This window comes from Phalaenopsis equestris, unplaced genomic scaffold (assembly GCF_001263595.1).
Source record: "Phalaenopsis equestris unplaced genomic scaffold, ASM126359v1 Scaffold000263, whole genome shotgun sequence".
In the NCBI taxonomy this organism is placed as follows: Eukaryota; Viridiplantae; Streptophyta; class Magnoliopsida; order Asparagales; family Orchidaceae; genus Phalaenopsis; species Phalaenopsis equestris.
In genome coordinates, this window is record NW_018164705.1 from 306204 (window position 1) to 323024 (window position 16821).

A 16821-nucleotide genomic window follows, 5' to 3' on the forward strand; every position below is an offset into this window, starting at 1 on the left:
ATATATATATTCATTCTAGAAGTTGGAATCGGATATGTTTATTTTTGTAATTATATAGTTAAAAAAAAGGGGAATCGGATTTCTTGAAAACAAAGGTACCGCTTTTTCAGGTCTTTGCATAGCTGGCGAACCGCGTGACGTGGTTGATTTGATGGAGTCGGTCCATGTTTTAGCATACGATATCCAGTTGATCGTTCCGAGCTGGTTTGACCAGAATTCATTCCATTTTATTTGACCCGATTTAATTCGTCTTCCCTCCACTTTGGGCCGCCGCAAAAGCGTGCTTCAGCTGTCACACCCTCGAAGGCAAAGGAGGTGACTTGCTTTGTATTATAATTTTTTGTTTTTAAGTAAGAAAATTTGTAATATAAATAATTCAAGAAAATATTTTAAATATTTCGCCATCATCTTATTCGCATTTAGCTTGAAGCACGTGTTTGAACTTCCGACGATTTTGTTGACTGCAGCCTGAAGATTGTATAAATTGAGCCATCAGTCCGGCTGCAGATGTATAGCAAGCACTTTGTCCAGTCACCTTCCATTTTCGCTCTAATCTCGTCTCTAAATCCAGTTCGATTGAACTAGAACCGCGATATGGCCGTAGGTGGAGCTGAGAAGTCAAAGAAGGTGGTGGTTGTGGGCGGCGGGATCGCCGGAGGTATCATTGCGAAGACATTGCAGTCACAGAATGAAGTAATGCTAATCGACCCGTATGCACCTCTTCCCCCTTCTTTTCTATTTGATTTGCAGAGGTTATTTTAATCTCCATGGCTTGTTTGACAATGGCGTAATCGATCCATTCGTAATCTACCAAGGAGAAGTGTAGATTGTTGCAGGATTTTGTGATAATCATCAATTCTTTTAAAAAAACTGAGAATTTTTTACTCTGTTTCTGATTTTATATTTTGCTTGGATTAAAGCAAGGAATACTTCGAGATACCATGGGCGCAGTTGAGATCAATGGTGGAGCCATCATTTGCAGATAGAACTTTGATAAAGCATTCTGAGTACTTAACTGATGCTACAATCATCACATCGCATGCAACCAAGGTAACTAACTATGAGGTACAGACAGCAGATGGCCGAGCTTTTCCATATGATTATCTTGTCATAGCAACTGGCCACCCTGGTTCTATTGCAGTAAACAGAAAGGATAGACTCAGACTTTTTCAGCAAGGTATTTATATCTAAAACTTTTGTTGTTCTAATTTAAATATTCATAATTTGGGAGTCTTATCAAATCTTCATTGTTGCCATTGTAATTGATTCATAGATTACGAAAAGATCAAGTCATCGAACTCCATTTTAATCATTGGTGGTGGTCCAACTGGTGTGGAGCTTGCCGGAGAGATCGCTGTTGATTTTCCAGAGAAGAAAGTCACCATTGTGCACAAAGGGTCAAGGCTTATAGAATTCATAGGCCCAAAAGCTTCCAAAAAGGCGCACACTTGGCTGAAAAAGAAAGGGGTGGAGGTGATTTTGGGACAGACCGTCGACCTGGAATCTGTATCAGGAGGTGGAGTTTATGAGACATCGCGTGGAGAGAAGATCACCGCTGATTGCCATTTTGTTTGTGTGGGCAAGCCGTTGGGATCATCATGGCTGCATGATTCTATCTTAAAGCAGTCTTTGGACAAGAAGGGGCAGTTGATTGTTGATGAGAACTTGAGAGTGAAAGGACGTGATAACATTTTTGCTATTGGAGATATTACTGATGTCCCCGTAAGTTTCTCTTTTCATAATTCCTTCTCCCGGCCAAACTTTTGAAGAAAAAAAGATCTGTTTTTTTGATCTTTAACTTATCAAATTTGGCTTTTTTCGGTCTCCATTGTTTTGCAGGAGCTGAAGCTCGGATTTCTTGCAGAGAAACACGCCTCAGTGGTGGCGAAGAACTTGCAGTTATTGATAAAGGGAGCTCCTGAGAAGAAGCTTGCGATCTATAAGGCTTCCCCGCCCATCGCGATGGTTTCGTTGGGAAGAAAGGCGGGAGTTGCTCAGCTTCCCTTTGGTACAATCTCTGGATGGTTTCCAGGAAAGATCAAGTCGAAAGATTTGTTTGTGGGGAAGACGAGGAAGACCTTGGGACTTGAATCCGCGTAATGGCATCGCCATAGCTATTGTGTAGTTCGTGATAGTTTTATGTGTTTATATTGAGCTAAAATGATGTGATTTCTTGCTTTCTTCTTCTGTGCTTGCTGTGTGTGTGCATGTGCGTTTGGGTATGTTTTGATTTTGCTACCTTCGGTTGAATGTTTTGTTTTTTTGCTGTTGTAAATCAGCTATGTAAATTGTGTTGTTTTTATATGATCAATGAAAAGTAGAGTAATGTTTTAAATGGGTAGTTTTTTTACAAAAATGTTATTACAAGTTTAAAGTCATAACAAGATCGTTAGGACTTGAATAAAAGGATTGAATTCTTGTTTTGACACCCACCTAACTTCTTGGGTATTTGATTTCGATTTTGCTTCTGAAAAGTATGGAGTTGCAGAATTATTATGAATAAGTTCAGAGTTATCGTCATAATTGCCTAAGCTTAATCAAGTTTCAGCCTAATGTCTGTGTGAATGTAACCTAATTAGAGTCAATATTCAATGATGAATTCTTACAGCTTCCATCTATCTTGCGTGCCAAACACCTTTCCAAGTCTTGCATAAATCTTATTGAGATTTAAATCGCTACAATTAGTTGATTGAGGATGCTTCCATTTTCTCCCCTCTATGCGCAAAAGTATTGCATGCGGATAAGTGTGCTTGAAACTTTATCCATTATTTTGTTCCCACATACAGTCAGCGAGTTCTCATTGTTCAAGGATAGGTGTACCGAATCCTTATATAGGGATTACACACATAATATATGGGATTAATAGCTTTGTAATTTCATCTTCTGTAATTCAGGAGAAAAGATGATCTATATACTTACAATCACACAGTGAATTTCTTTGACTGACCTAGCCCTAAGGTTTTTTCACAAAAAAATCTAAGGGTCTCCTCCAACCACTTTTCTATTATTTGTGTGTCTGATAATATTTCGTACAACGCAAACATATTAGATCATCATTCTACCGTTAGGAATCTTCCGGTTTGCAGTAAGATTGATTAGTCACTAGATTGAATTGACATATTATAAGTGCATTACATATGTTAAATGATGCACCAATGACATTTAAATCAAAATACTAAATGTTGTGCTCATGAAGACCAATTAATCTATTGGGCTTGTAATTTAAAAGTATAAATTTATATTCATTCTATATTAAAATAAACAAATTAAATAGGTATATCTAGATGTAACATATTAATGAGTTTTATATTCTTGAACTAGAACATATAAGTCCACAGTGTTTAATTCACTTATTTTAGATCCATTGTATGAAACTCTATAAAAATTAAATTGTACTAAATTAGATGGCCCAACTACCTTCTTATGAGGTCAAATTTTGATCATACTTAAGCAAGTAAAGCCATAGTTATGATCTTCAAGTGATCAATAACGTTATGTTTGATTGATTGATTAATTATTCAAATGATCTCCAACCACTTTTCTATTATTTATGTATCTGATAATTTTTTGTACAACGCAAACATATTAGATCATCATTCTACCGTTATGAATCTTCCGGCTTGCAATAAGACTGATTAGTCACTAGATTGAATTGATATATTATAAGTGCATTACATATGTTAAATGATGCACCAATGACATTTAAATCAAAATACTAAATGTTGTGCTCATGAAGACCAATTAATCTATTAGGCTTGTAATTTAAAAGTATAATTTTATATTCATTCTATATTAAAATAAACAAATTAAATAGGTACATCTAGATGTAACATGTTAATGAGTTTTATATTCTTGAACTAGAACATATAAGTCCACGGTGTTTAATTCACTTATTTTAGATCCATTGTATGAAACTCTATAAAAATTAAATTGTACTAAATTAGATGGCCCAACTACCTTCTTATGAGGTCAAATTTTGATCATACTTAAGCAAGTAAAGCCATAGTTATGATCTTCAAGTGATCAATAACATTATGTTTAATTGATTGATTAATTATTATTCAATAAAATTTACTTGTTTAAAATTTTTTTCTATAATGAGTTTGGCTTGGAATTGTATATTTAATGAGGTGCTCAAGGATTAGATTTTTACCATTACATTATTAAGTTAGATAAAAATCAATAGTATGATATATATTGCTTATGAAACACTTGTAGGTCTACAAGCTAGGATTTTAAATTAATTTATACATTCTCGCATTATATTTCTAGTGATCTGTATGAAAATTTTATCATCTTTATTTTTTTCTTCAAAATAATGTTTAAATTTTAATTGCATAAACCAAAAGACAATATAGAAAAAAAAATTGAGGTTAAAATAGCCCCCAATAGTTCTTCAGAAAACTCAAAAAGTCAATTTATTCATTATCCTCAAATTATTTGTTTGTTGGGCAGTAATACATATGATTGTGATCATATGATCCTTTAGTACTATTGTGTCCTAATTATATGTATAGTTGTGAAATCATATGTACAATCTAGCTAATTAAACAACATTTTTAGTAGTAATAGAACTTTTGAAGATTCATTAATTTCTAGTTTGTAATGGTTAATTGCAATCACTTGACAAATATATGATTGAATGTATGCTTCATTGATGGTCTGTGGTAGATGAAATGTTATGGAGAGATGGTTGGTCAAAGTGAGGGCAATACATGTGTGGTAGAGTTGAAAGAGAGGATCAAAGAATGTTATGGAAGCAGAAAAGTTGGACGCTTGAAATGAAAAAGTAAATCTTAACTTTATTGTATTAAAGAAATGAAGGACTTACTCTCCCACTTGGGTTTATTACCAATGGATATATAAATGTACAAAAGAAAAGGGAAATAAATGAAATAAGGAAAAGTAAACACCACCTATATAAAGGCAATATGCAATACTTCTCTTCAAAATGAGCTATAAATATTTTTAATGGCCATCCTGGACAAGAGAGTAGCAAGGCTAGTTTGTGGAAAATCTTTTGAGAAGACATCTGCTAATTTTTATTTCGATCAAATTGGCATTAGCTTGATCACACAAGTTGTAATCTTATCTCAAACAAAGTGGAAATCTATCTATATTTATTTTGTTCATTCATGGAATGTTGGGCTGCCATTAATATGCATGGATACTTGACTGTCACAAAATACTAATATCAGACTTAGTAATTTTAACTTGAAATCCCACAATAATTGGATTAACCATAACAACGCACTTGTAGTAGTTACAAATGTTCTATATTATGCTTTAGAAGATGATCTAAATACTGAGTTTTATTTCTTTGCCTTCCAAGATATTAAAGACTCGCCTAAAAAAAGGAGAACTGGTAATAGACATTATAGTGCTCAAACTTTTTGCCCAATCAAAATCTGAAAAGGATTTAAGCTAAATGGGTGAAGCGGTATCGAGAAATAAACCTTGTTATGGAATGGATTTAAGGTATCAAAGAAGATGATGAGTGGCAGATAAGTGTGGTGTTCTACGTTGAGCTAAGAATTGATTGAGCTTGTGCACAACAAATGCAATATCTTGGTGTGATACTATAAGATACATGAGCCTCCCTACAAGTCTTCGATATTGAGAGGCATCTGGGAGAGTATTTCTATCAATAGAGTATAAATGAACTTTAGGATTCATGGGAATATTTTGTTGGTTTGCTTCTAAGAAAACTAGTGCCCTCAAGAAGTTTCAGAGTGTAGTGTCTTTGTGATAAGGCAATTCCAGAATTAGATCAAGAACTTTCAATACCTAAGGAATATTTGGAGATCCCAAAATCTATAAAGTAAGTTTAAGTATGGAGGAAAGATTATAGTGATTTGATGGCAGATTCAGAAGGTTCGGTATTGATAATATCATCAACATAAATAATTAAAGCTACAAAGTTACTATTTATCCCATTTGGTGAATAAAGTGTAATCAGATTTAGATTGTGTAAAGCTAAATTTAATTAATGAATATGAAAGTTTCGCAAACCATTGACAAGAAGCTTGCTTTCGACAATAGATAGATTTGTGCAATTTGTACACAAGATTATATGTTTGATGAATGTTTTGCCCCTCATTAATGAATCTTGGTGGCAAATCTCCATGCAAGAAAGCATTGTTAACATTTAATTGAGAAAATATCCACTTTTTGGTTTGTTGATAGTGCAAGGAGCATTTAACAGTGACCATTTTAGCAAATGGTGAGAAAGTTTCTAAGAAATCCACTCCTTCCCATTACGTGTAATCTTTTGCTACAAGTCAAGCTTTATATTTATTAATGAAACTCTTTGGTTTGTATTTGATTTTATATGTCCACTTACAACTAGTGAACATCTTCTTGGTGGTAGTGGAATAATGGGCCAAGTGTGAGTTTGCTTTAAAGACATTAATTCATTGTTTATATCATGTTGTCATTCAGGATGTTTGATAACTTCTTTATTGAATTTTAGAGTAATGAATTGTAGTTGGCTTCTGAGGCTATCCAATCGCTATTAAGCAGGATGCCCAAGCCAAGTATGCCATAAATGTATAACGTTGTGGTTGGCATAAAAAAGTTGTGTAATTGGCTAGCATCTAGAATGCACATATTATCTTGCTTTTTACCATTGTCATTCATCTTCATGTTATTGTTTCTTGACCAAGAATTGAGGATCTTTTGATCCATACCTTCTGGTTTTGAGATGGGCCCATAAACAAACCCATACTTGTTCTTGGCTAAAAGTGTTATTGTCTTCACCCACTCCATGAACAGTAGTTATCCCCAAACGAGTTCTATGTCCCTAGGGCAATCCCAAGGCTATCCGAGTAATGGATGCAATATGAGCTCCTTGGATCATCCATGACTACGCTCAGTGCTCGTTGCTTTCACCCACTGGAATGTATATTTACATGTTCAAGAGAAAAAGAGAGATAAATAAAATAAAGAAAAATAAACTGCACATGTACAAAGGCAATATGTAATAAGGAAGCGAGATAAGGGAAATCTAGAATTCTGGATTACCACAATTACGTCGAAGAAATCACGAGAATTCTGTATTACTGTTTTTTTAATCAAAATCTTAATATTTTGATTGTGACTTGCATAAATATATCGCTCATAGCTTAAAAAATGAACTAGATATTTAATTTTTAAATATTAATATTTCAAACCATTTCTACATAATAAAAAAACAGCCGAGCGAGTAAAGGATGTCGCCAAGCAAATGGAGGTTTGTTCCGGGTCAAACCGGATTGGACCGGTCAATTTGATACACAAGTTGAATGCTATTCTAAGCACGCTAGTGTTAGGCCGAAGCTTGGCCCAATTCTATTTTGGGTACAAATAGCAATCCAACCATCCAGACCACGCGGTTCGCCAAATTTCGTTCAGACCCACCCCCGTTCTTCTAGAAGGAAATATAAACAATTATTTATAATATTTAAATACATAATACTTTAGAAGTTAAATATCATAAAATTATATTCAAATAAGCTTCAAGTTTATTTAATTTATTTCAAAATTAATTTAAAAGTAATTTATCGCTATATTAATTTAGATATTTAGCAATAATTAGCTGGCATTACCTTTGTTTATATATAACCCTCACCTTTCGGATTCTCTTTCAATATCTCGTCTTCTTTAATTTGCTCTTTCTCTTTACTTAATTCTCTGCAAACTGTGTTGGTTTGGCTTAGCACAGCCCCATGGCCGTCGGTGGAGTTGAGAAATCAAAGAGGGTGGTGGTTGTGGGCGGTGGGATCGCCGGAGGTATCATCTCGAAGACGTTGCAGTCGCAGAATGAAGTAACACTTATAGATCCGTATGCATCGTTTGACTTTTTTTTTTAATTTCATCTTCTGATTGTTAATTCGTTACTATAATTCTTGTTTCCGGCATTAATATGTATTTTTGATCCGCTTTTGAAACCCATCTGCGCTGGAGCTGTTTGGCAGCAGGATTCGTGCAGTATTAGGGTTTATTAAAACGGTACCATAGCCCATTTGAGAACCCAGAGAATCTTAAATCCGGTGTCGCTTTATTTTTGCCTTTTTTATCCTAGTGGCGAACGCTACTTCTTCACACACAGCTGGTCCCGTCTTCTCCAGGGATCTCCCGTTGCCGCTGCTTTGCTTCTTTATTTTCGGGAGTTTCGGGAATTTGTGGGAGAAAGATGGTGATTCGGGTTTGGAAAATATTAATAATATATCATTTTGATTGAATGAGATGTGTTCATTAAAAAAATTTATTAAGTTTTATAATTATTATTTATTAATTGAAAACATATTAATTAATTTAAATCAATTAACTTTATTTGAGATTTGATCTGATTAAACATAATTTATTATGACTAATCAGTTTTATAAATTACTAAATAGCGATTAATTAGTATTATAACCTTAATTAATTATAATTTAATTAGTAAAATTCATAATTTTAAAAAATGTTATCAAGTTATTATTATTTACTCAAACAAATTATACATATATAATATAATATACATTATTATATTATTTAATCAAGCAACTAAAATAATTTTAATAATGATTGTAAGTTACTTAAAATATTATTATAAGTTAATTAATATTATTTTAATTTTTTTATTTCATGTGTTTAATGGTAAGTTATTATTTAATTATTTCAGAAAATTACGAATTAATTATTAGTTGAGGTATTTAATTAAATTAATCTAATTAAGATTGATATAAGCAAAGTAAAGATAACAAGATATCCTAATCATTTAAATCCTTAAATATTGAAACAACTAGTAAGAAAAGTTAACTCAATTTAATTGGATCTAACATCTAAAATATCAAATAATTTTCTAAGATTTAACCCATATAGGATTCATTAAATCAGGAGATTTACAGGCCTTATTAAATCCAACTTGCAACCAAACAAACTATTCAAGCTGTCTATATTTAGTGTAATCTATGCTCTAAACCAACAGGCTGCGTACCCAGGCCTGTTGGTTGGAATCCACGGTAGAAGGCTTCTTAGGTTTGGGGTTCAAATCCCCTCTAGCACAGTTGGTCTTAAGGAGGCGGTACTCGAATTGTTAGACACGTTAGGGGTGACTAGAGGCTTGTATAATAGCTTCTGGCCGTTCCTTATATAGATAGATAGATATATAGATATATATTAATTTACAGTTCATTCTGATTTTTCTTCTATTTATATTGCAGAAAAGAATACTTTGAGATACCATGGGCACAGTTGAGGTCAATGGTAGAACCCTCATTTGCAGAAAGAACATTGATAAAACACTTTGACTACTTAACTGATGCTACAATCATTCAATCGCATGCAACGAATGTTACCGATCATGAGGTCCACACGGCTGATGGTCAAACACATCCATATGATTATCTTGTCTTGGCTACTGGCCATCCTGGTTCTGATAAAGCTCACAGAAAGGATAGACTCAGCTATTTTCAGCAAGGCAAGTATATCTAACACCATTTATAGTTTTAATTTAAATATGCATAATTAGACATGGAAACATTATGAAAGTTAGCTCCTATCCCTTATTTTAATTCTAGTTGCAATTTATTTGTTCTATAGCGTGCTAAATATTGTTGCTATCTTCTGATTAGAACATTTGCAATGAATTCATAGATTATGAGAAGATTAAGTCATCAAACTCTATTTTGATCATTGGTGGTGGTCCAACTGGCGTTGAGCTCGCTGGAGAGATTGCGGTTGATTTTCCGGAGAAGAAGGTTACCATTGTCCATAAAGGGCCAAGGTTGATAGAATTCATAGGTCCAAAAGCATCCAAAAAGGCATTCAGTTGGTTGGTTAAAAAGAAGGTGGAAGTCATTCTGGGACAAACAGTAGACCTGGAGTCTTTGTCTGAAAGTGGAGTTTATGTTACATCAGGTGGAGAGAAAATCTCAGCTGACTGCCATTTTGTTTGTGTGGGAAAACCAGTAGCTTCATCATGGCTGCGTGATTCTATCTTAAAGCAATCCCTGGACAAAAAGGGGCAGTTAATGGTTGATGCGTACTTGAGAGTGAAAGGCCATGATAACATTTTTGCTATTGGAGACATTAATGATGTCCCTGTATGTATTTCTACTCTGAATTCTGTTTATTTGTAATGTTAAGGAGTAAATTACCAGGATAATCCCCTGATTGTTTAAATAGAGCTATTTTTGTTCCAGAGTCTATAGAAATACCAAATTAATCCCAGACTCATTTAATTGGGGCTGAAATAGTCTTTTGTGGAGACTATTTTAGCCCATATTAAAAAAGTTGGGACTGAGTGGCACTTTATAGGCTCTGGGACTAAAATAACCCTCTACAAAGAGTTGGGGAACTATTGACACTTTTCTTGTTAAGAAAGTCTTATTTTATAACTAAATTATAATGTTGCGCTGCATCTTAATGCCTCTTCCTCCATATCTGATATGCTTGCTCTTCATTACATTGGCAGGAGATCAAGCAAGGGTTCCTTGCAGAGAAGCATGCTTCAGTGGTGGCCAAGAACCTGCAATTATTGATTAAGGGAGCTCCTGAGAAGAAACTTGCAACTTATACAGCTTCCCCAGCCATTGCGATAGTTTCATTGGGAAGAAAGGAAGGAGTTGCCCAGCTTCCCTTTGCCACACTCTCTGGATGCTTGCCAGGGAAGATCAAATCAAAGGATCTATTTGTGGGGAAGACGAGGAAGACATTGGGGCTGAAATCCACGTAAATGAATCATTGTATGTGCTTTATATAGTTTTGAGTGCTTCTATTTTGTATTAAATGATTTGTCTTTCTATTTTTTTATTGTCATTGTTTTTGTTTTTGTGGGTGTCAAGACTTTGATTGTCGTTTGTTACATTTCAGCTATGAAAACTCTATTTTGCATGTATGGGATCATCAAAATAGTATGTTATCATATTAAAATGCGAGAAATTTCTGTAAATTGCTCATTTCATAAGTGCTTCAAACATTATCATCTCATGTTTTTTGCTCCTAATTTTTATAACTTTTCAATGGGAATACATCTACTTGGCCATATGTGATGTAATTGGTATTTCTTAGTAGATAATAATCGATGATGTATTGGAGGTTCATGTTTTAGATATGTATACATATTTACATGATAGCACGTGCTTGTGTATATCAACTATTTTCTATGAACCATTTTTCAAGCTCTATCTGATATATTTTTGTACATCATAAATAGTTTTCTTTAATAAATTACAAGACAAATAAAATTAATAGCCATTGAAATGAGCTGCTGCTAATGCCGATCTTGAGTTTCTGATTTTGAATTTAATTCTAAAAACATGGAAGGGAACTTATAATTATGTTTGAGTTATAATCATAACTGCATAAAGTCAACTCAATTTTGGTACACATTATTGATAACAACGAGAAATATTTTGGAGAACAGACTAGTGCAACTATTGGAAGCTGTAACTACCCCTTATTTAATTCATTTGGATATATTTTCTTACTTTGGTTGAAAACCTAAATCCTCTAAGCATTATCATGAGATATTATTGATGACTCAAGACTTACCTGCAACCATCATTTATGTCATGGTCATCATTGCTTCAAGGCTCATGTTGTCACTTTCATTTGTGTCATGATCATTAGCACATTAAACATAATGATATAACATTCATTTGCTTTATTGTCATATGTAGTCCTTAATATTCTACCATATTAAAAGAAATTTGGGCCATACACATGGCACAGTGATATACCACTAAAGTATTAATTACGACATAGACATTTCAACTTTCATAACAATATTTCTCAGGAATACTCTCTGAAACTCTCAAGAATCCAATTAAAAATACAGAGTCATGTAATTCTTTGTCATTACATATTGTCTCGAGAGAATCGTAAATATTGAAATTTAATGATATTTAAGACACGAAGGCTTTATAAATTTCTGAAGAAAGATAAAACATACAAAGAATGAATCAAATGTGCATTATAAAGATAAATTTATAAATTATTCATTAAGTGAATCAAATGCTTGTTATGACACTGCTATAAATAGCAGTAGTTAAACATCTCAAAGGATAACTACTCCTACAACATACATACAACCTCTTATGAACCTTTTATATTAAAAGAGATATTATTTTATACCCTTTCTTAATATGCAATGATTTTTTTTTTTTTTTTGACTTGTTGCATAATATATGTAATCTACATGAGTTCATTGATTTTTCGTTTCATTACTATATCTCATCGTAATACTTCGTCTCGTCATAGAGTATTCAAAGTGTAACTTCGGATCGTAAATAAATAAATTCTTCTGATATCTGGTGAGAGTGAATTTTTTTCATTCATATCTTTTTTATCATTTATGTGAGATTACTGAAGAAAAAGAGTAATGATTAATAATTATATTAACAAGAACGATCAAAACCATTGGGTTCATGCTAAGCCGAATGTTCGAAATGAAGGATATTTTATGCACATAATATCAATAAATTATCAAATAGTGACATTTTCATCCAAGGTCAAACTGAAGCATAGTTTTATGCGATACATCAACATTTGATTATTACCACCAAGATGATTAATCTTCACCTAAAGAGCCAAATTATTCCTTCTAATAAATGATATCGGCCTCATCAATTAGAAAAGAAAACTATTATTGGTGATAATTTTATTTTTCTCACTTATTTCAATATTCTTATGAACAACTCATCCTCTACTCTTGAAGTCTTGGAGGAGCTTATTCCATTAAAGTTTAAAGTTCCTCTTCTCAAGTTATATAAAGGTGCTACTATCCTCATTGATAATTTAGATATGTTTGAGAAGGCCATTTCTCTCCACAACATCTCAAATCATGTTAATTATAGGATTTTCGCCATCATTTTCCAAATTTCTTTATGAAATGGGATCAATAACATGCTTGCTTCAACTATCAGTACTTTTATATAGTTTCTTTGGATCTATCCAGTGCAATTATTTGTGTCTAAAGTTCATTGGAGGCTTCTCACACTTTTTTATGTATCAAACAAAAGGAGAGATCTGGAAAGATAATTACTATAACTAAAGTATAAATACACTATTTTAAGTAGCACATGCATAAATAGGTCAACAACTATCACTCCAATATCAATGATTTCCAAAGCCAACTTCGAGTTTTGAACCCTAATTAATTTGAAGTTACAATCAAAATATTTTTGCCATTTGAAGAAGTATATACATTTGATCACTAAGATCTTGATGACGACCATCTTGGTGAGAAGTTGTTTAGGATATACTTAATTCAACAACTTTATCAAGTGGAAAATGGTTAGCAAGCAAATGAGATGAGGGCAAAGAAGCCTAGTGTGCAATTGTACATTGATGATAGAAGAGGTGTTTTCTTTATGCAATAATGATGAATCTCAATGAAGAAGCCATTTGTTTTTGATACTCCATTTGGATTAATTTATTAATTAATGTTAAAGTGTGGAAAATATTAATTATTGTGTGCCAAAAAATTCACGGTGTTAGAGTAATAATTTACCGTCTTAACATGGTATGAAGATTCATCATACACACAGATAATGAAAAGAAAACAAGTGTAGACATTTATAATTTTACAAAAATATTTAAGCAATAATAGCTACAATTAGGATGCAGTTCCTGGTGATAATAGCGATTGCGGGCCACAAAATGTGTAGTTAGGTGCAACGAAGGTAATAGTTCACCACAAATGTTATAGACTGTGGTTGTAATACCCTCGTTGTGGAGGCATGCGCCTGTATCAAAATTTGATCCAAAATCTAAATAAACATTTATCTAATTATAAGAAAAGGAGTTTTTTTTTTTTTTTTTGAAAAAAAGGTAAATTTACCCCAGAATGAATGGACTCCCAATTTAGAAGACGGGCGTGATATTATTTTTCAAGATGAACAATTATTGTTTGAGAACTTTAGCATTTTAAATAGTTGGCAATGAGAACATAAGTTTGGTCTTTTCTCAATGACCACTTTCTACCCACAATTTGCTCTCATGGAATTAATTTTAAATGAAATATAAATAGCTATAAAAAACTTGTGTCTTAAAAAGAACTCTAGCAATAATGGGTCTTGAGACAAATAATGACGGGCTAGAAAAAGAGCACGTTCATTCTTTCAAGAAGATGTAAAAGTAGATCATGGATAAATATGTGAACTCAGGGAAACATCCTCCTTAACCAAACCCAAAGGTGGCTGAGAGCAACTACTAATAAAGTCAACAGGAGAGTACTTACCAATTGTAAAAAGATTAGCTAAATGAGTATGACCCACATAATATAAGAGAAATTCCATTGCCCAACTAATGGCAGGAGCAAGATGACCACTGAAGCACAATTAATAGAGCTAGCAGGCCATTAACATGCTTAAGGGCAAGAATCATGTGAGATGTTGACACTCAAAGGGATTTCAAGTGATATTTAATATCAAATATTTAATCGGGGATTTCTTTCTAGAGAATTATTGACAAAAGAATTATATGACGAAAGTATCAGTTTAAATATTGGTGACATAATAATTTGACTTGATGCTATTTATTTAGGCATTAGTGCAATTAAGATATATATGCATTTTAAAAATTACCTATAAATATTATATGTTTTATTCAATGGAATTTTTTAATATTGTAAAGTAGATAACAAAATAACACTAAAGCGGTGTTTGGTTGCAAATTAATTTTTCATTAAATTGTATTTATCACATTGATGTTGCGATGGAAGAGCTCGAGCAACGGAGGAATAAATCTGATTTACAATTGGATTTATTAAATCTAGATTTACGTGGTAACAATGACGAACGATGTAAAAACAAGATGGATTGTGAAAAAATTGGATTTAACCGAGCATTGTATTTACTAGTTTTATTTTTTAAATGTTTGGCTAGATTTTTAATTAATTATGATTAAATCCTATAAATAATGTGTTCTCAAGCACTGCTTAAAAGTATTATTTAGTTCTTAAAACTTAGAATGTGTTTGTTTATACTGCGACTATAGAAAAACTCAGTTCAAAAGATGTTGTTGAAAATTTGTTATTCAGAAACAGGTGTTTCAGATGCAGTTTAGCTGTCTGAAAAACATAGTTCTGAAATTGCTACCTGTGGACTAATGATTGTAATACCCCTCAGTATGTAAATACAATTTTGAAAGTGCTGTTCGTGGGAAAAATCCAATGTATCATTCATAACACCATAAATGAGTTTAAGGAGAAACACTAACCAAATTTTATGCCCTTAAAGTAATCATACAAGCATAAGTTCAACATAAGCTGCATCTCAACCATAAAGACGAGTTTGCTTTAAAATAAAACCCTCTAGTTCTACAGTGAAAAATGTACGTCACAATTATTATCCACAATTTGACCAACAGAGAGTAAATTAGTAGATAATTTAGGAGGAACCAAGACATGTCTGAAGGAGAGTTAATATTACCAACTGTTGTAATTGGAATATTATTTCCATCAGCAACCTGAATATGTTGAGTACCAGTGTACGGTCATTGGTTATGCAATAAATTAGCTGTGCCAGTCATATTATTTGTGGCGCCTAAATCAACAAACCAAGGAGAAGGAACCAAAGTAATAGTTTTACCTTTCCCTTGAAGGCTAACAACAAAAAAAGCAGAGAATCATCTGTTGAACCATATCTGGTGTGATAACTGATTGATTATTGTCAGCAACTGTGAACGTCGAGCCAGGATTGTGAGTTTCAGATACCGTGGCATGAAGTACTTGTGTTTTGCAGTTCTCGGGTCGTGTAGGGCATTCCGTAAGAGTATGTCCCTTTTGCTTGCAATAATTACAATACTTATTTTTACAATTTTGTGCAATATGACCAAATTTCTTGCAGCTGTAGCACTGCAATGGTCCCTTCCCTTTGGTCTGAGCAGCATATGCCATATTAATTATTTCTGATGATTCACCTGTTGTACTAATAGCAGCTTGTGTTGTCATTCTTTGTTCTTCGTGCAGTAATTCACCAAAACAGATATCCAAACAAGGAACCGAATCTCTGTTCAGCAACCCAGCTTGAGCAATTTTAAATTCAAGTCTGAGCTTCATTAAAAACTTATCACGGCAACTTTCTTCAGGAATAGCCTGAAGACTAGCTAAGTTCTCATTTGACACCTTAGCATAGATAATGTCAGCATATTCGCTCCATAAATTTAGAAAGTCAAAGTAATATTGTTCAATTGAAAGATTGCCCTGACTATAATTTCTTTATGTCAAGTTCCAATTGCAAAATCTTCGCAGAATTATCTTGATTGTAAACACGTTTCAAGTATTCTCGCATTTCTTTAGCGGTGCCATAAATTTCTTTAGCAGTAATAATATTTTTCAATAGAATTATCTTGATTGATAGCTAGAATTTCAGAAGACATTCTAAATATAATTTTCGTTGTTTGAAATCAACCAAAAAAAAAAATCAAAGAGAGTCAACATATCAAAAAAAATTAAGAAAATCCAAATATTTGATCTTAATCAACGAAGGTGAAAAGGGCTAGGGTGGAACGAATCGCCGACAAAGGGATCTTGGTGGAAAGGGAAGACCAAAGGAAAATATGTTGAGATTTTCATACCTCTTTTATATTGTGTTTTAATGATATTGCACTTTAAAGAAAGATATTTTTGATGTTTTGTTGCATGAATGATGAATTAGGGTCAATGGAACAAAAAGATGCAAAAAAGGAGCGAATTTGAAGCAAAAATGACCAAAATGTGAAAAATTGCACTAGGGCGCCGACGATGTCATCGAGGCCGCCGACGGCGAGCTTTTCCTGAGGGTACAGTACAAATTCTCCAGAAGGCCACCGACGGCCCCATCGAGGCCGCCGACGGCGGGATCGACGGTTATG

The 16821-nt window shown here is 33.2% G+C and overlaps 2 protein-coding genes across 3 annotated transcripts in view; both read left to right on the forward strand.

Annotated features, from left to right (window-relative positions):
• The first annotated feature begins 499 nt into the window (after positions 1-499).
• LOC110024628 (apoptosis-inducing factor homolog B-like) lies at positions 500-2335 on the forward strand. The gene is made up of 4 exons (XM_020724702.1): positions 500-710; positions 921-1177; positions 1274-1722; positions 1840-2335. The coding sequence occupies exons 1-4, from the start codon at positions 595-597 to the stop codon at positions 2098-2100; spliced, it is 1083 nt and encodes a 360-aa protein (XP_020580361.1). The 5' UTR covers positions 500-594; the 3' UTR covers positions 2101-2335.
• A 5293-nt stretch (positions 2336-7628) lies between these two features.
• The window catches only part of LOC110024638 (apoptosis-inducing factor homolog B-like), a 15454-nt gene continuing 6261 nt past the window's right edge, over positions 7629-16821 (forward strand). Inside the window, exons 1-4 of one of the 2 annotated variants that reach the window (XM_020724715.1) lie at positions 7629-7822; positions 9186-9442; positions 9619-10067; positions 10439-10709. In XM_020724715.1, the coding sequence (XP_020580374.1) occupies positions 7707-7822; positions 9186-9442; positions 9619-10067; positions 10439-10699 (1083 nt within the window). In that variant the 5' untranslated portion in view covers positions 7629-7706 and the 3' untranslated portion in view covers positions 10700-10709. Of the gene's footprint in view, positions 7823-9185; positions 9443-9618; positions 10068-10438; positions 10954-16821 lie in introns of those variants that run through there. The other variant, XM_020724714.1, reaches the window with a different exon arrangement.